The sequence below is a fragment of the Xenopus laevis genome, chromosome 7L (genome assembly GCF_017654675.1).
Source record: "Xenopus laevis strain J_2021 chromosome 7L, Xenopus_laevis_v10.1, whole genome shotgun sequence".
NCBI classification, from domain to species: domain Eukaryota; kingdom Metazoa; phylum Chordata; class Amphibia; order Anura; family Pipidae; genus Xenopus; species Xenopus laevis.
Genome location: NC_054383.1, coordinates 108,921,393 through 108,940,853, shown reverse-complemented (window position 1 = coordinate 108,940,853; position 19,461 = coordinate 108,921,393). Strand labels below are relative to the sequence as shown.

General features: G+C 38.6%; 1 protein-coding gene across 1 annotated transcript; it reads left to right on the top strand.

Annotated features, from left to right (window-relative positions):
• The first annotated feature begins 3,152 nt into the window (after positions 1 to 3,152).
• znf229.L (zinc finger protein 229 L homeolog) lies at positions 3,153 to 18,004 on the top strand. Its single transcript, XM_018226194.2, has 2 exons — positions 3,153 to 3,641; positions 10,896 to 18,004. Exon 2 carries the CDS (start codon positions 10,963 to 10,965, stop codon positions 13,075 to 13,077), a length of 2,115 nt encoding a protein of 704 aa, XP_018081683.1. The 5' UTR covers positions 3,153 to 3,641; positions 10,896 to 10,962; the 3' UTR covers positions 13,078 to 18,004.
• The last annotated feature ends 1,457 nt before the right edge of the window (positions 18,005 to 19,461 follow it).

The window sequence follows — 19,461 nt, the reverse complement described above, 5'->3', positions numbered from 1 at the left end:
GAATACAGGTGGTGATTTATGTACCCAACTGCAATACTTAGAGGGCTATATTCAAAAAAAGGAACCTGGGAATGCAGCTGCAACCCCTTTAAAGTTTGGGGAAAAAGGCCTGACTGTCCAACAGGACTGGACTGGGAGTCAAAATAGACCCTGGCATTCCAAGTACATAGAGGCCCAAATAGTCCTCCACCAGCCCACTAAACACTGACTGTCTATGGGACCTTACAGCAGCCCTTCTGGCATTTGCCAGAACCCACAGATTGCCAGTCCGGGCCTGCTGTCCAATAATTTTTAGTGTTATCTTTGTTTATCTGTTACAAATGTCACAGGTTGTGTGGACCAACTGTATTGTTATGTAAATTACGGTGTTTGAGCAAGTGTAAAAAAGGTGGCAACCCTATGCATATCAATAAAGGACAGCCAACTTGGTTGGATACGTTTTAGGGTTGGAACAGGTCGGGTAGGGTCAGTGCTGGGCTGAATTTTGCCAACCCATGTATCACTACAGTATGGCCATTAACTCTAATGCAACTTATAGCATAATATAGTTTACGTTTTTACTGTCATTGAAGAAAAATATTGCACTTTTTCCCTTTTTTCCCTTGGTGTCAAGATTAGCCGGCACTTCTGACCCTAGGTCACACGCGTAGGTAATAAGTAAGATGGGGTACTTTTTCATTGTGAGGATTTGTGTGTGCTCCAAAATAACCAGCCTCTCACACTAGGAGCTCCCTTGCAGCATGGGCAGCCAGTATAGCTCTTGTAAGTGGATTTTTCTTCAAAATTACTAGTGTAGCATTTGTTTTTTTTTGCATTATAAGTGCCCCGTAAAATTGTACACAGAAATATTTTAAAAATTAAGCAATTTTACAATGTTTTTTAGAATTTAAATGAGGTAAAAAAAGAATGAATGCAAACTTAAAAATAATGAATATTTTACACTCCCTTTGCTTCAATAAAATATGTTGGAAAAAAAAAGAAAAGCTTTGGCACCAACTCTTAGGCTAAGGCCACACTAGGCGATAGCGCCGCGATTTGACTCGCGGCGACTTTTCAGCCGCAATCGCTGGGGAAACTTTTGCGCTGGCGTCTATGGGGAATCGCGAAAAATCGCCAAAACACACGCGGCGATCTTTTCTCTACTGTCGCTCGAAATTGCCTCGCTAGGCGATTTCGAGCGACAATAGAAAAAAGATCGCCGCGTGTGTTTTTACGCTGGCGATTTTTCGCGATTCCCCATAGACGCCAGCGCAAAAGTTTCCCCAGCGATTGCGGCTTAAAAGTCGCCGCGAGTGAAATCGCGGCGCTATCGCCTAGTGTGGCCTTAGCCTTAGGGATTTATTATCTTTGAGTGCAAGCAGGTTGGGCAGGACAAAAACAAAAGAGAATGAACACTGGTCAATGACTAAAGGAATGTATAGATGTGGCTATAACATTCCCAAGGTTTTCCAAGCACTTCAAGTTATCTCAAGAATTCAACTCAAACTTAACAGTTAAACAATAATTAGCTACACAAACTGCTGCACAGAATGCAACGTTTATTAACCTACACAAATATGGCAGGCAAACTAAATGATTTTGGAAGTGAGTATTTATCATCTCATCATTGCTAAATATATTCCCTATACAGTCTTTAAAATAATGCATATTGGGAAGATAATTGTGGTTTTCACAAGCATTGATAGTTTTACATGCCTTAATTGTAACGTAATAATTTAAGTTAATAGTTTGTTAACTGTTTGTATGTTATAGAATGGCTAATTCTAAGCAACTTTACAGTTAGTCATAATTTTTTTCTTTTTTATAGTTGTCATTTTCTTCTGACTCTTTCCAGCTTTCAAATGGGGGTCACTGACCCCATCTAAAATAAACAAATGCTCGGTAAGGCTACACATTTATTGCTATTGCTACTTTTTATTACTCATCTTTATATTCAGATCATCTCCTATTCAAATTCCAGTCTCTTATTCAAACCAGTGCATGGTTGCTATGATAATAAGTATGTTAGCAACCAGATTGCTCAAATTACAAACTGGATAGCTGCTGAAAAGGAAAATAAATCAAAAACTGCATATATTAAGAAACGAAAACCAATTGCACATAGTCTCAGAATATTACTCTATACATCATATTAAAAGTTAATTTAAAGGTGAACAACCCCTTTATGGAAAAAGGCACTGATGTGACCACAGACATATGGCAAAATTCTAAATAAATATCAAGCAGCAGATATATTTTTGTACTTTCAACCAAAAATCTACTTTGCGTATTCAAATAAAATTCTATGTAACTTTCCAATATAATTAACTAAAAATTTTAATAGTTTTAAAGTTATTTGTACAGGTATGGGACCTGTTATCCAGAATGCTTGGGACCTGGCATTTTCCGGATAAGGGGCCTTTCCGTCATTTGGATCTCCTTACCTTAGGTCTACTAAGAAAAGAAAACCCAACGAAACATTAAATAAACCCAATAGGGTTGTTTTGCCAACAATACGGATTAATTAGATCTTAGGATCACGTACAAGGTACTGTTTTATTATTACCGAGAAAAAGGGAAATTGTTTTTGATCTGAATTATTTGATTAAAATGGAGTCTATAGAGGAGATGGCCTTTCTGTAATTTGGAGATACCGGAACCCTGTACATATAATTGCTATTGAAAGCAGTGTGAATACTTTTCCCTACTCTGGATCAGACCCTTGAAACCATGTAGCAGATAGGGTTGCCTCATTTTATGGAAAAAAATACCGGCCTTTCTATTTATTTATCTTTTTTCCCTATTAATAACATTGGGCTCAACCATCATTTTTACTGGCCAGGCTGGTAAAATACCGGCCAGGTGGCAACCCTAGTAACAGAAGTCAGGTCTCTTGCAGGTTGTTAATAATTTGGCTTCTGCTGCATTGTCAGAAGCAAAAGTGCAGAATATAGACAGCCAAGTTTCACTGATACAATATTTGAAACTTCTTTGGAACTGTATTTTCTTTTACATAGCAAAAACAATGAAAGGCGTGTGGAGGACCCATTTGGGCTGTAAGTATTTTAGGGGGTTTGACTGGAAAAAACACAAGAAATATTGATTTAACAGCTGATGGGAGGCTAAAGATAACAATAGGCAGGTGACTCATTTAGAAATGAATGTTATTTATTACTACACAAGTCATAGCCCTTGTTTAGAGAGTTTTAGTTCAGTAGCTGTGACTGTACCAATGCGCCTCTGTGTGAGTCTGTCTCTCTGGGAGCAGAGTGAGGGGGCAGGGCCAAAGTTAGAAGTAAGGAGCCCAGGCATTGCATGGAGGAGCCCAGGGCCCCAATCCGTGAGGAAAAGTCATGGGAAGAGACTGGAGCACAGCAGCTAATGCAGCTCTCCCAAGATAAGCTTCGTGGCCGACTCCTGTATCCAGCAATTGGGGGCGTTCCTGTCTGCGGACAACAAAGCCTCTTCCCTTCTGCTTTAAGGCCGTGAAATTAAAGGGATGGCGAGGCGGCTGGAATGAGGCTGTGTGTATGGGGGATGGGCACAGGCTAAGATGGCTGAGCTGGGGATAGTGAGCCTTTCTTCAGTTGGCTGAAAGTTTGCAGGAGCTGCCCTGGCCGGAGTGAAGACCCCAGCGCCGCGGTTTCCTGCTGCTCGGGAAGGTGAGAGCTGACAGGCGCGGAAGGGGAGCTGGAAAGGCCGGACAAAGGGACAGGAGAGGGTCTCTCCCAGGGCTGACAAAGAAAAGCCTGGTGACTGGGGTGACAGGAGGCCAAGGATGTGGGTCTGGGAGCCAGACTGGTACCGCTAGGGTTCATGGGAAGGGGAGGCTACACGTGGAATTGACGAGTCACGCGAGGAATGGCCGCAGTACAATGTTGGGCTCAGACTTGGCGGCGGGAGGGCACAGATGAGAAACTGGGGGACTTGTGGGAAGAGGTTGCGGCATGTGTGGGGCCCTTAATAAGAAGTCTGAGGCGTCTAGCTGTCAGTCTGTCAGTCTGTGCGACTTTGAGAGATCGGCAGTGATTGATGACTTGTGGGTGGCACTGCAGCTCTGGCTTTTAGCGAAGGAGCAATGTAAATAATTGAGGAGGGGTCACTGAGGGAGACTCATTCGGGCCCCTTGAAGTGTTAGTGGGATTCATGGCCTGTGAGTTGAGGAGGGGGCATGACTCAGTACTTTGAGTTGAGGAGGGGGACTGAGGAAGACTCAGGCCTGTAAGTTGGGGAAGGGGCTACTGATGGACCTGCAGGGTTGGTTGGCATCACTTCTTTGAGTTGAGGACAGGCACTGAGGGAGACTATGGGTCTGGCCTTGAGACCTGGGGTCTGTGAGTCGGGGAGGGGACACCAATTCTGGGTCTCTGAGGGGGCATGAGTGATTTAAATTGAGTAGGGGGCACTGAGGGAGACTTGGGGTGTATGAGTTAGGGAGGGGCACTGAGGGAGACTTAGGTTTCACGTATTGAGGAGGGGGCACTGAAGGATACTTGGGGTTCGTGAGTTAAGGAGGGGGCAGTGAGGGAACCGTAGGCCTGTAACTTGTGGAGGGGCTCTGTGCCAACCAAATTTTCTTACAAATTGGGCACAGAGGGAAACTTGAAGAGACTTAAAGGAACAGTAACACCAAAAAATTTAAGTGTTGTAAAGTACAGAAAATATCATGTAGTGTTGCCCTGCACTGGTAAAACTGATGTGTTTGCTTCAGAAACACTACTATAGTTTATATAAACAAGTTTCTGAGTAGCAATGGCGAAAATTGAGAAAAAAGTCTATATAGTACAGTTTAAATAGTGGATAACAGATAACACCATTATGTTCTACAGAGCTTATCTGCTGTGTAACCTGAGCCTTTTCTCCTTGAATGGCTGCCCCCTTGGCTACACAACAGCTTATTTATATAAACAATAGTAGTGTCTCTGACGTAAACACAGCAGTTTTACCAGTACAGGGCAACTCTGCATTATATTTGTACTACTTTAAAACAATTATATATTTTTTTATGTTACTGGTCCTTTAAGGACTGTGATTTCGGGAGGAGACGCCGAGGAAGATTCAGGGCAGTGTGTTGAGGAGGGGACATTGAGGGAACTTAAGCATGCGAGTTGAGGAAGCGCCATTGAGGTATACCCGTGGCATGAAAGATTTAGAGGTGTGAGTTGGGAAGTGGTCTCTGTGGTTAAGTGAGGATTCCTGTGGAGGGGGCTATTATGAGGATTGGATGAGGTGTTGATGTATAGTGTAGATCTGTGCCTAAAGGGCCAGTAAAAAGATGTTGGGGATCTATGATTTGGGTCAAGGACACAAAGAGAAACTTGGGGTGGGATGTAGGGTTGCACTGAGGGACACAGATATTGTGATGAGTCAGATGAAAACATTAGGCCTTGGCACTGAATCTGTATGTAGTAGGGTAAATACCAGTGATAGAGGCTCTTCAATTTGTTGAGTGCCAGTGCTGTGTGCCAATAATGTATTTTTTGTGCCATATTAGAATAGAAATCGACGCTGTTTGTATTGAGAAATTCTTATCAAGCATAGTGCATTATTTGTTGCTGTGTATACGCATCCCCCTGTTACACGCTGTTTCTTTAAGTAGTGGAAAGTAAGCAGTGCACTCATGCTTGTGACCACATAGTAGACCTGGTGGCCCACAGTGTAGAAAACTGAGCCAAAATAATTTAGCGCATTTTGTAATGTAAATATAAATCTGTGCAGCAGCTAATTTTTCCCTCTTGCCTGAACTGTCTGGTCTCTGTGTACAAGGTCTTTCTCATTGGCTCTATAGAGTATAGCAATGCTGGTTGGATTTTTTTCTATACAGATCTTTAGAAAACTAGGGAGCACTTACCAGAAATTGCCAAAAACCCTGTGCAAATCGGGATTTGTTTTAATTAAAATTAACATTTTTAAAAATCCCAAAGTCTTTATTGTATCCATTTAAAAATCACATTGTGTTAGACATGGTAAAGTCTCAAGAAACCATATGCTTTTCATAAAACTAGTGACCACTACAGGTACACAGTCATAGTCCTGCACCTGGTTTAATTTATAACAGGGATGATGCTTTTATTAGTGTATTAAATGGGGTCAGAGTAGCAGTGTTGTAATATATTAATTTAAAGACAGTATACATAGAAGTCATCAGCTCAGGAGCAGGTTGGAAGACACATATGGCCGCTGTGGATATATATATATATATATATATATATATATATATATATATATATATATATATATATATATATATATATATATATATATATATATATATATATATATTATAAAAAAAATCTTACTTTTGGTTTACTTGTCCTTTGAATCTGGGTTTACATTGTTTCTTTTTGGCAGACAAAAATGAAAATTATGTATGTTTTGAATTGTTTTATATCTGTTTAGGCTTTTGTTGCCCAGTCCTTTTCTTGTTTTCCTGAGCAAGTGGCCCACTTACATTTATATACTGGCTCATGCAGATACAAGACTCCATGCTTCTTTCTTAGCTCAAGCACTAAACTAACTGGTTGACACATCCCACTTCCCTGTAACCAGTAGGAAGACATTCATGGTTCGTTATGTACAGTATAAACCCCTGGTGTGTCTGCAGCTCGTTCGCTACCTTGCTCTGCTCTTCTGCATACCACTGCTATCAGGAGTAGAGATAATATGGGCGCCAGACAAAGAAGACTTCCCTGCAATCATGATGATTGGAGAGGGGGAGTTTAAATTGGCTTTAGCTTGAGCTTAAAGGGATCCTGCCATCGGAAAACATGTTTTTTTTCAAAATGCATCAGTTAATAGTGCTACTGCAGCAGAATTCTGCTCTGAAATCCATTTCTCAAAAGAGCAAACAGATTTTTTATATTCAATTTTGAAATCTGACATGGGGCTAGACATTTTGTCAATTTCCCAGCTGCCCCCAGTCATGTGACTTGTGCCTGCACTTTAGGAGAGAAATGCTTTCTGGCAGGCTGATGTTTTTCCTTTTCAATGTAACTGAATGTGTCTCAGTGAGACATGGGTTTTTACTATTGAGTGTTGTTCTTCGATCTACCAGGCAGCTGTTATCTTGTGTTAGGGAGCTGCTATCTGGTTACCTTCCCATTGTTCTTTTGTTTGGCTGCTGGGGGAAAAAGGAGGGGGGTGATATCACTCCAACTTGCAGTAAAGAGTGATTGAAGTTTACATGACTTGGGGCAGCTGGGAAATTGACAATATGTCAAGCCCCATGTCAGATTTCAAAATTGAATATAAAAAAATCTGTTTGCTCTTTTGAGAAAATGTCTGAAGAAATGTCTGCTGGAGCAGCACTATTAACTAATTAATTTTGAAAAATATTTTTTTCCCATGACGGAATCCCTTTAAAGGTGGCAACTTATTTACCAGCTGGAATTGCTTTTCTGTATGGTGAATATAACCATTTCGGAGAGACTGCACATATGAAACAGCTATTTTTTTTATTTTTTTTTTTGCAAACCGTAAGCTAGGGAATTCCTGAACTGGTAATTATATGTATAATATAATATAAATATTCTTTTTTTTTTTTTTTAACCTGAATTTTTCACCGTTCAGTCCTTGTAAGCTCCGTTTGTTTCTTCCTGGATTTCACTTTTCGCTCGTTTGTTTGTTTTGCTCGGTCCCTTGAGAAATGTAAAAAAGTGGGGCTCTAGTGTATTGCTCTGTGAGGATACATGCTCATCCTTCTATTCAAGCACTCCAATTGCAACTGGGCACTAGCAACCAGATAGCTGATCAAATTCCAAATGGGAAAGCTACTGAACAATCGGGTAAATCATTTAAAAAAAAAAAACTATAAAGGCCAGTTGAAAAATTATCATTGTTTGCACCATATGCTGTTGCTGACAGGTGAGGATTCCTGGGTTGTGCACTTCGGCTGACAGTTGCTGCCTCTGTCTGACACCTAGATAAGAGGTAATTAAGGGCAACTTACATTTCACCTGTGTTTTTGCACACGGCCCTGTGCTAATGCAGAATTTCCACATTATTGGGCTTAAAGAGCATCTATGAGGTCAGAATGCAGTGCTTTGAAAGAAACCCCTAGTCATTTGCTATTGGCTGCTGCCTGTGGCTCTCCAAGAAAGAGACGTAAGCTTGAGGTACAGATTGCTGAAGCACACAGATGCACAGTGGCCAATCCTTATCATCATATGCTCATTATGTGTATGCACGTAGGAAGGGAGCCAGAGCATATACTTATTATGTGCATACCTGTGGGAACTCAATAGGGTGGACTTTTTTTTTTTTTAAATTAGACTGATGCTATTAACTGTTACACGCACTAAAGCGGTATGTATAGATACATTGGAGACAAAAATCACTGGTGATGTTGCCCATAGCAACAATCAGATCTTTGCTTTTGTTTTCTAACTTGTCACTGACAGTCTAATTGCTGACTGGTTGCTATGGGCAACAACACTGGGGATGTTAGTCTCCAATGTTAATAAATACACAGTAAAACAGCACAACAGCTGGTGAGTAATGTGAATCACCAGTAGGAAAATGTGTCACAATGTAGCCCAAAATTTCCATGTGAGGTAACGTTCTACACTTTTATAATTTGTTACATACATATATACATACAGTTTTAGGAGCAAGAGCTTCAGGGCAATGGCACATGAGATGTTTTTGGACAACCCTAGCTACTGGGAAACCGGTAGGAGGGAAAAATAATCGCTTTTCAGAAAGTTTATAAGTAGAGAGCAATTGAATTGTTTATTGTGTATTACAGGTATGTGATTCATTATCCAGAATGCTACAAATTAGAGGAATGTCATCTCCCATATATTTTAATGGAATAATTAAAATTGTTGTTTTCGATACATCTAGTTCATGTAAAGGGTAAATTATGCCTTTATTTCCCTCTTTATTCCAGGGGAATGTGGATCAAGTGTTTTTTTTTCTAAAATTGTAACCTATATAAATGATTCTGACTAATCATTTCTGCTGCATGGCCGGTTGTACTTTCCTATACCATTTTAAATCAGGACCTTCACCTCAAAATTATGTCTGAGGGTATCTACCAGGGATGCACCGAATCCAGGATTCGATTCGAGCTTTTTCAGCACGATTCGGATTCGGCCGAATCCTTCTGCCCGGCTGAACCGAATCCTAATTTGCATGAGCAAATTAGAGGCAGGGAGGGAAATTGCGTGACTTTGTTACAAAACAAGGAAGTAAAAATATTGTCCCCTTCCCACTCTTAATTTGCATATGCAGATTAGGATTCAGTTCAGTCTTCTGCCTAATCTTTCGCAAAGGATTCGGGTTCGGCCGAATCCAAAATAGTGGATTCACTGCATCCCTAGTAACTACCCAAGGGATTTACTAATGAGGTTGCCATCTGGTGCTTTTTGTTGCACAGCAACCCAGGTATTTATTGGTCTCCTTCATCCCCTTTGGGTCGGTGCCCACAGGGACGAACACTAAAAAAAGTAGATCAAGAACAGTATTTGTTGATTCCTTGATTGCCATTTGTGCTGACCTGCACAGCATTGCTGTTCAGTGTGCAATATGGCAAGTGCATTAAAGTGTGATTGACGAGGTGGTAGTTAAAGATCCTGCAGTTTATCTTTATTATTTAAATGTCTTCAGTTCTCCAGTCTGGAATTAAACGGTTTGCTGGATTGCTCGGGCCAGTGGAAGCCTAACGACAAGAAGTTACAAATGATAATGAACAGAAATGTCTCTGTGAGACTACGTTATTATTCTTATTGTGTAACAAATGCAATTAAATCACAGGTGAAACGAGAAGGCAATAAAAATTCAAATAAATCAACAAAATAAAGAATATCGATCAGTTGCAATGTATCATATTATCACAGACTTTATCATGCTGAAAGTTATTTCTAGGTTATCCATTTTCATAGGCCCCAAATGAATGGGTTAAACTGGCTACCAAGTATATACGTTAAACTCCGGATGATTGGCCGTATATTATTGCAAGTTGGCCTGATATGTGAATAGCATAATTGCCCGGATTCAACAGTCGACAGGCTTGGAGAGTTGCAGGAGCTGATTTAAAAAATAAATAAATGGCGTGTGTCTGGATGATGAGGCTTGGAATAAAGTCCTAGTTTTGCAATTTTAAATGTTGCACATATTTATTGCTGGGTAGTCATTAATTTATTGTGTTTATTTGTTAGTAGTGGTTCTCACAGTGGTGTTTCTGGGGCTGCCCTCTCATCCCCACCATTACTTCTCTGCTCGGAGCAGGTTGAGATGTGTTGTATCTTTAGTCTAGAGAAACAGTCATCTTGCAGTTATCTACAGTGCGTTACAAGGATTTTGTAGATTAGAACTCTCCATGTGGTTATTACACATGTGATGGCTCCAATCCTATAATAAAGTATTTGTCAGTATCGATAATTCTGTTTGTTCTCTTCACAAGACACTGTGTGCCTTTATTAGGCATAATGTGGGTCAATAACCTTTTCTTCAAATACCTGAAAAAAAATCCTGAAAATACAACTCCCATTGAATTTTGACTTTTATAGATTCATCTGTTTTTTTTTTGCACTTAATAAATCTACTGCGAAAAAACGCGGATTGCTGTGAAATCTTTATTTCGAATAGATAAATGTGCCCCTTAAGTTGTGACTGTGATATGGACTGATGGGAGTCTCGTATCTGTACATAATCTCTGACAAGGGCTGTGAAATATGTCTGCGTTATAAAGATATGTTTAGCACAAGTGATTTATGAGCATGTTGGCCTTGTTTGTTTTTTTCAAATGCTTTTTTAATTATTGGAGATATCAGTCCTTGTCTCAGTGGAACTTACTATAGTCTTCCCTCCCTACAAACACAGTATGGCCAATAACTTGTATTGATGAATGTTTATGTTCTCTGAACTTGTGATACATCTTTATTATATTTTTTTTTGTCTTTTTTTCTTAACAGAACTCCATCCATTAAAAGAAGGCAGTAATGTGTTTTCCTAAGTGCAGTGTGATAAACAACCCCTTACATGACCTTTATTACAATGTTTAATACTGCAGACGTTGATGAAAAAGATGATACATTTGAGACATGCCTCAAGAACACTATGGAATCCACAGAGCCTTTATCTTATAGTCCTAATTGTCCTTTGACATTAAGCACTTCTGTGCAGAGTCTTCACGACGGCATGGCCATGAAGCTGGGAAACATGCAAAAAATGGATGTGCCTGAAATCCCAACACTAAAAGCTAAGGAGGAATTTGAAGAAGTAAAATATCATGAATCTCCTGCCTCTGGAAAGGAACTTAAGTGTGGTCTCTGTTTTGAGACATTTCAGTATGTGTCAGAGTTTATGTTTCATGATCAAATTCATCGAGCCACTAACCGCTTTGAATGCCAACTCTGTGGACGGCAGTTTCAAAGCACATCCAACTTAAAGGACCATTACAATGTACACACAGGTGAACGCCCATACAAGTGTGAATTGTGTGCCAAAGCTTTTACTCAGTCTTCCTCTTTATTAACTCATAAGCGCACTCACACCATGGAGAACCCCTACAAGTGTGAGGTGTGCGGGAGACTCTTTAGAGACGCCTCCAATTTTGTAAAGCATCAGCGTCTTCATAGCCAAGCACAGCAGTTGGGCAGGCAAGCCCATGCAGCAAGCCAAATCATTTCAGAAAAACCCTATCAATGTTCTTATTGTGAGAAATCCTTTAAACGCACTTCAGATTTAAAGGACCATGAGCGTGTCCACACTGGGGAACGGCCATATCAATGTAGGATATGCCAGAAATGTTTCACTCAGTCTTCTGTGCTAACTGGACACATGCGTATTCATACAGGAGAGAGGCCATTTCACTGTGAGATCTGTGGCAAGACCTTTAACAATTCTTCCAACTTTAAAAAACACCAGCGAACACATTCTGTGCAAGATATGTTGGCAAATGTCTCGAGAGATGCTAGATACTCTCATTATAAGCAACCTTTGCGGAGTAAGAATGGTATTGGCCATTCTGAGGATATAAATGCTATCTCTTATGGTAAAGAAATAAGTGTAAACCATCCCAGAACACTTCCAAAGATAAATCTGTATGAAGAAGACTGCAAAATTGTTTTAGAAAAAAATACCTCTCAGGGAAATGGTGACGTGATCCATGACCTGGATGGGCTATCCTCTCCATGTGCTGGGGTGACAGATCTTACAAAACACACAGATGAGAATATTCCTGACGCTAAAGACACTGGGTCAAAGGTTATTTTTCACAGTGACGAGGTAATAGCCATTGATGATACTGATGATAAAGAGGACTTGGGTGCAGAATCCGAAACCAAAGAGGTCGGCCCTAAAATTAACTTTGAAAACCTGATCTTGCCAAAATTGGCAAGGTCAGTAGGACCTGGATACAAAATCACCACCCCATATTGGGCTAACTTTATAAAACAAAGTTCTAACCATAAAATGGACTTAAATCCACAGATTATTGGGGACGATCTTTCAAAAACGTCTCTCCAGTCTCAGGACGAGGATCTCAAGGAAGCTAGAAATGAAGACGGGTCAACATTTGACCTTTCTAAAGACTTGCAAGTATGTCAACCTGAGAAACAGAGCTCAGGGATGGAAGAACAGCAAGAAAGTGAAGTAATTAGTGACATTAGTAGTACATCAGACTTGGGGGAATCTGAAAACCTGTTCATCGAAAGGACCATGGAATGTTGGAATCAAAGTATAGATGGCACAATGGGTGATCAGGATGATGATGACGACAATGATCTTCTGTTTATTGAGATGGAGTCCAAGCCGTACATCTGCTTTGTGTGTTCAAAGCGTTTTAAAAGGGCAACAGACTTAAAGGAACACCTGCGTGTCCATACAGGTGAAAGGCCATTTGTTTGCCAGGTTTGTGGCAAAGGTTTCACACAGTCCTCTGCCCTTTCCAGTCATCAGAGAATCCATACTGGTGAGAAGCCTTTTCAGTGTGAAATTTGTTACAAAAGATTCAACAACTCCTCCAACTTCTCTAAACACAAGCGAGTGCACACAGGAGAGCGCCCACATAACTGCCCTGTGTGTGGCAAAAGTTTTCAGGAAAAGCGGAGGGTAAAGCGGCACTTGAAAGCTGTTCACCAGATTCAGGAGTAAAGGGAATTCCTGCTGTTTACACCTGTTTGGATCATCAGAGGAATGTCTTTAAAGAAAAATGATTTTTAATGAATGTTCTGTTACAATACTAGAATTCTAAGACAAGGTATCCATCAAGAATGTCATAGTATATGGTTCAGATGGCTGTAGGTATGCATCTGTAAATTCTAAGGTCAGATCCGATTTTAACATATTTAACCTGACAATTTTGCTAAAAAGCAAGAAAATGGGAACAAGGAACTGCCCCACGATATGTAATGTCTATGATTTTAATCATAATAAGCTAAATTGGCCTTAACCTAGGCTCCCCCAAAAAAACTGGCTAAGTACCACTTCAGACCTGCAGTATTACAAGCAATTATCAAAGGGCCATAAACATTTTATATTGCTCTTTTGTTTCCATGACCCCTTTTTTGTTTTTTCAGTTGCACATTGTTTTTTTTTAGCTGTCCAGCTGTTTCAGATGTATTTATTTACTATTTGATCTCTTATGTATCATTATCTTCACAACTGTACAGACAGTTTGAGACCACGTCCTTTTGATTTCAGATGGTTGCTAAATACCTACTATAGGGGTTAGTAGGAATGGGGTTTAGGGGTTGTCCTACAGTTCATGAGTATCCATGCTTATTCCTTTATTTGCCACAGAAATCTTCCTCCATCTAACATACTTCAGTTTTGCTTGCTCCTACTCGACCTTCTTGCATTTTGTAAAGTGAAAATATCTTGACTTAAGATACACTGTAAAATAGAAAGACTGTCATTAAACCATTTTCAGGGCAATTATACATGACATTTGTTGCAGCATTTTGCTTAGTACAGTATTGTGCTATACCTTGGCTGATATTGATATATGGTATCTGTCTGCAAACAGAAGGTTTTCTTGGTACTGCTCTGCCCGTGGAAAACAACTTGTGGTTGATTTAAACGCCCATGTCTCCAGGTGACAGAAGTTGTGCGATGTTGACATTTTTGAACGAGGACAATTCAGACAAGTAATATGACTGTGGATAGATAGCCAGTAAATAATGAAATTTTAGAGAATTCTAAAACCGCCAGCTGAGGCATAAACTTCTCCAAAGCATTCAGACGTTACTCAATGAGAGGGGTAACGTCTGACTGCTTGTTAGTGGGGCATACCAGTCTGCTATTAAAACTGAAGGTATAGAGACCCTTTAGTCTGTATAAATGAGAGCCACCTCAGAACCATTCACTGTTAACCTCTTCCCATGAGGCATTTTTTAAATCCACAAAGTGCAGAATTTATATACGGCAGTGCAAAATATGAATTCCCTGTGGTGCATACAGTCCTTGCCATGTGGTCTTTATACCCAAAGGGTTTTCAGAAGCAGAAGCCTAAAAACTTTTGAACTGTACTTTAGTATGTTCCCTTATCACTCAGAATTACGAAGAAACTGTTTTTATACCAACTGTCTTGGTAGTCCTTTTCTTGTTCTGAGTTAGCCATAACAGCCCATAAAATACTACCTATATTATATTGCATATCGGTCTCCTGCCTAGCAGTAGCAACCTTCATACAAGTAGTAGTACTGAGTAGATTTTATGTTTTTAATTGCACTTAACCAGATCAGAAATTAGTCTTTGTCTAGTATTTTTGTGGCTTTTGAATTCTGCTGTTCTGGTTTTCTATATCTGGTTTCTAGAGTCAAAGAACCTGGCCAACAGTACGAGAATTTTATTGTTATTTTGCTTATATTTCTGGTGAGGCTCTCCAATACATCTTCCAATCTGTCAGCCACTGCCAAAATGCTAATAACCAGAGGTTGAAATTGCAAGACAGAAAACTGTTATGCAAATTTTAATTCAGAAACGGACCATCTGCAAATTTTAAAAACCATTGAAATCAGTATGGGAAGTTTTATTTGATGCGTGACATTTTGTTAGTAACTGAAGGGGGATCTGAAAGACCCTTTTCTTTTTACTAGTGTGTGTCCATCAATAAACACTCATGCTTTAGCAGCTATTTAACAAAACTCTCAAAAATGTATTTTTTAAACGTGTCTTTCAAATACATTTACCGTAATTATATTTTTCCTTATAGTTCTTTAGATGCAGCATATTCAGCAAAGATTTTTACTTGATTTTAGATAGCCTTGCATTTTAAAAGTTTGCTATTTTATTTAGCAGATTCTTTAACTAATATTTGTGAATTGCAGTAGAAAAAAGAAAATTTAAAGTTTAGCAACTCAAACTATCAATCTACTTATGCAAGAAAAAACATAAATACAGATAATAGAAACATTTAACATGTTTAAAATTCCTGTAATTCTGAATGGCTTTGCTTTAAGAAGCCACTGGATAACTATGAAATATACAATTGGCAGATTTATTAAAGTTCAAAAAGGAAATTTTTTTTGGCCAAATGTTGAAGTCAAAATGTTGCAGAATATTTCTCAACTCTTGAAATTGCTCAATTAAAAAAATGATAAAAAGTAAAAAAAAAAAAAAAAAAAAAAGGTTTATTCTTGGCTTTGACAAGTCTAGGAAGAGTGAATTTGAATTACAATAATGTTTTAAAAATATTGCTAAGTACCAAAAAAAATCAAGAATTGTAGAAGTTTGAGAAAGTTACTTTAAAAAGCTGCAAGTTTTTCATGGTTTTTAAAATTTTTATCAGACATTTATTTCATGTAAATTTAAGTGTTAACTAAGCTAGCATAAATGTTTGAAAAACATGGGGTTTTTATAAGGTTCAAATGTCCTTTGTTTTTGTTTTGTTTTTAGCCCTAAGGCTTTGTGCTCCACATTACAGAAAGACCTGGGTCCCACACATTCCTGACAATAAATCCCATAGCTTTAGAATAATTTTATTCAGCACTAAGTTAGATACATGCTATGTTTATGAAAGAGCATGTTATGGCAAGGCATTTCTGTGGGAGTGGTGCTGGGCAACAAATGAGTTGTCTTGCAGGACAGGCACTCAAGTAGAATAATCGGAGAAGGCGCACAAGAATTAGACATGTGTTCATATTAGAATGTTTTGTGTTTTCACAATGCTACTGCATTATATAGTGTTTTTTTATTTTAATTTGCCTGCTTATTCACTTTTCAGTTACTTCCCATTTTAATAGAAACATCTGAACATATTTGTAATTTTCTTAAATAAAAATGTAGAAAACCCTGAAGTCTTGCATGTAGTTTTACATCCAGCTCAGAGTACTTGTGACCATTGGAGCTTGATTTATAAAGTGCTTTCTTTGTTTTTTGTGGGCACTGTAATAAAAATAGTTTCCTACAGTAAGGGAGGATTTATCAAACTTTTTATCAAACTTCATGAAAAGTGAGAGAATTCTTCAAAAAAAACCTCCCAACTACCAAAGGTTACATTAAAAACTCAGCAAGTCAAAGGGAGTTGTATCAAACAACTTTATTTCCCAGTTTATTAAGACATTTTGAGATTTTCAGGGGCATTGAAAAATAAATGGGACAATGACTGCTGTCGTTAAAAGTTTTTTCTTAAATAAGCTAGAATTTTAAAAAAAATGCAGGTGCATACGAAAAGTGGCAGTGTTTTTCCTTGAACAAAAATTGGTAAATCAATTTTTTGACTGTCCAAGCGTTCTTAACTGTATTTGGTACTAATTAAAGGGACACAACCAATTTTTTTTTTTCTCTTGACATTTTTTGGGAAAAATGTATTGACCTAATGGCAGAAACTGTTTTTGCATTCTTCCAGCTATATTTAATGGGATTGCACTGTAAAGGAAAGCAATGTATGCTTATTATTGTATAGTCTGTGTGACTTCTCTCAAAATACCCACAAGAGAAGGAGGCTTCCCTATGCATGTATACACATGCAACTGCTTATCTTTTGTGTATTCTGTGTGTTCATGTTAGGGGATGCACCGAATCCACTATTTGGTAATCGGCCAAATCCTTGGTGAAAGATTCGGCCGAATCCGGATTTGCATATGCAAATTAGGGGCAGGAACGGAAACCGTGGAAAAAAATCTTCTTTTGTGACGAAAAGTCATGTGATTTCCCTACCCGCCCCTAATTTACATATGAATCCTGCTGAAAATGCAGAATCCAGAACCGAATCCTGGATTCGGTGCATCCCTAGTTCATGTGTGCCAGGCATTCAAGGTAAATCTGCATCGGTAAATTACTTAATTTTGGGAGGTACAGCTAAGAAACACAGAACTTGCTTTTCCAATATACTTCCTGTGCAGAAATGTCCTGTGATAAATGATAGGAAGGAAAAAATCTACTATATATAAAATGAGAATTTTTTTTTAAAAAAAAGTAAACTAGGAGCAAACAAAGTGTCTGGGCTTTGAAAGGGATGAAAGCAGGCAAAGCTACATTATACTGAGCATGTGAGTGGTTTAATACTGGTAACTATCTGCACTACTTTGTTTACTGTACTAATGTATACCATTTTTGTACTATGATTATTTTTAGATGAATAAAGACACTAGTAAGGATAAAAAGGTCCAGGTCTCTTTGGGAGCCTTTTTGGGGGGCAATTAATTGATCTGGCAAAGTATGGCCTGGCCAAGTGTGGGGACATTTCAGTAGCTTTGTTGAAGCTGTTTAGATCACTGTGCAATGCTTTTTATTCAAATGGAAAGTGTAATCCTCAGGAACACTTGAAGTGGGCCCAGCAACTATCAACTTCCTTCACACAAACACATATGGAAGGACTGTTTTAAAGGTGGTGTATATGGACTACTTTCCAAGTCAAACATACATTAGTTATTTAATTTTGTGACTGACCAGACTGATCCCAGTTTCACAAAGCCACCAAGCCCTGAATTTTAATCCAGCCTGAAAACAGTGTGGTGCACAGTTAGGCACCATAAAACTGCCTTTTCTGTGTTTCGCATGATGAGGAATAAATACGTTTTTGGTTTGGAAGCTTTTTATCACTATGGAAAATAGGATAATAAATACAATTTCCTATGATTATCTTTTTTAGTAACAATAAACTCTTTGCACCGTGTTTCCCAGATCTTTCATAGTGAAGTCTCCAGAGAATGTAAATATTGAAGAATAAGTGATGCTTAAAAAAGTTCAACTTGTACCAAAAAGGTTTTTTCTCATAAGGTTTGTGCAAATTTTTATAGATCTGGAAACTGAAGAATTTGTAAGGGCACGATACCCTAATTAATGTCTTTTCAAATGCTCTTGTGCTTTAATGTGTAAACTGGGGACATTCTGTGACACACTGGTCAAGGCTTCTTTGGTGAAGTCAACTGTTTTTTTTTATCTTGTCAGAAAGTGTTTGTATGGCAGTTTCCACACATGAATAAGAATAAAGAGGACAGCAAAGGCTTCTAGAGACTCTGAACTTACCCATTGTTCAACTTGATGTGGTGCCATAGACTCACATGATGAAGTGCATCCTGTAGACGTTATGTAGAATTTGTTTTATGTGACGTGTCATAATTTGACATTTTGTCAAGTACAACCAATTGGTGCCTAAAACTGATGAAGGCGCTGTTAAACTTGCCTTGTGACCCCGTTAAAATTTGGGCACATATACTGTATGGAGGCCTATTTATCAACAGTCTCATTTTAGTAGTTTTAGAGGTTTTGAAACCACAACTAAACTCACTTTCTCTAAAACCACGAATGTCATGAAACTTATTTAAAAAAAAAAACCCAACTGAAAAAGCCCGAATGAGAAAAGTCACGAAATGGCTACTTTTTCGTATTGCCAGTGTCAAAAATACTCTAAAACCATGAAGCAAAGAAAGATTTTTCTGCCAATGACTTTTACATGATTTTGACAGGTTTTAGCTGGAGTATTTTCATATTTGGAATTGTCGCAGTTTTGAGGAATAATAAATGAATATTTGGCATCAAAAATCCTGACCCTAAAAAGCTGCAGCTTTAGAATTCAGCCCTGTAATATTTGGTTATTGCAGAACATTTACGTTACATAGACTGTACAACATGTTTTAGTAAATGTTCTGCAGTAATGAATCCCGTTAGCTAAGATCACCACACTGACCTATGGTTCTTATGAAGGGAAGCAGTGCCAGCTGTCACATCCCTTTCACAGTCTGCTCTTCCTCTACAAAAGTCCCTTATAAACAGTTGGTGAACCATAAGGAGGTTCTTTATAGATTGGTGATTTTGATATTCACTCTCTCACTGCTAATTCTTTGCTTGTTGGTAGGTGCTATAACTTTAACACCCCCTGCCTCATAACCAATGTTTGAAAAAAAATAAATAAATCTAAGAGCACATAAGAGTTCATCTGAAGTGGGCTCTGGACTGGGCTTCAAGGAATATCTAGGAGAGCAAATAAGAATTTAAGCCAACTCCTTACCCTTATTGGCCTTTTAATAATATAAATAGTTGAAATTAATTTTAGATAAGTGGGCTTTCATTGTCCTTTACAGGCGTACAGTC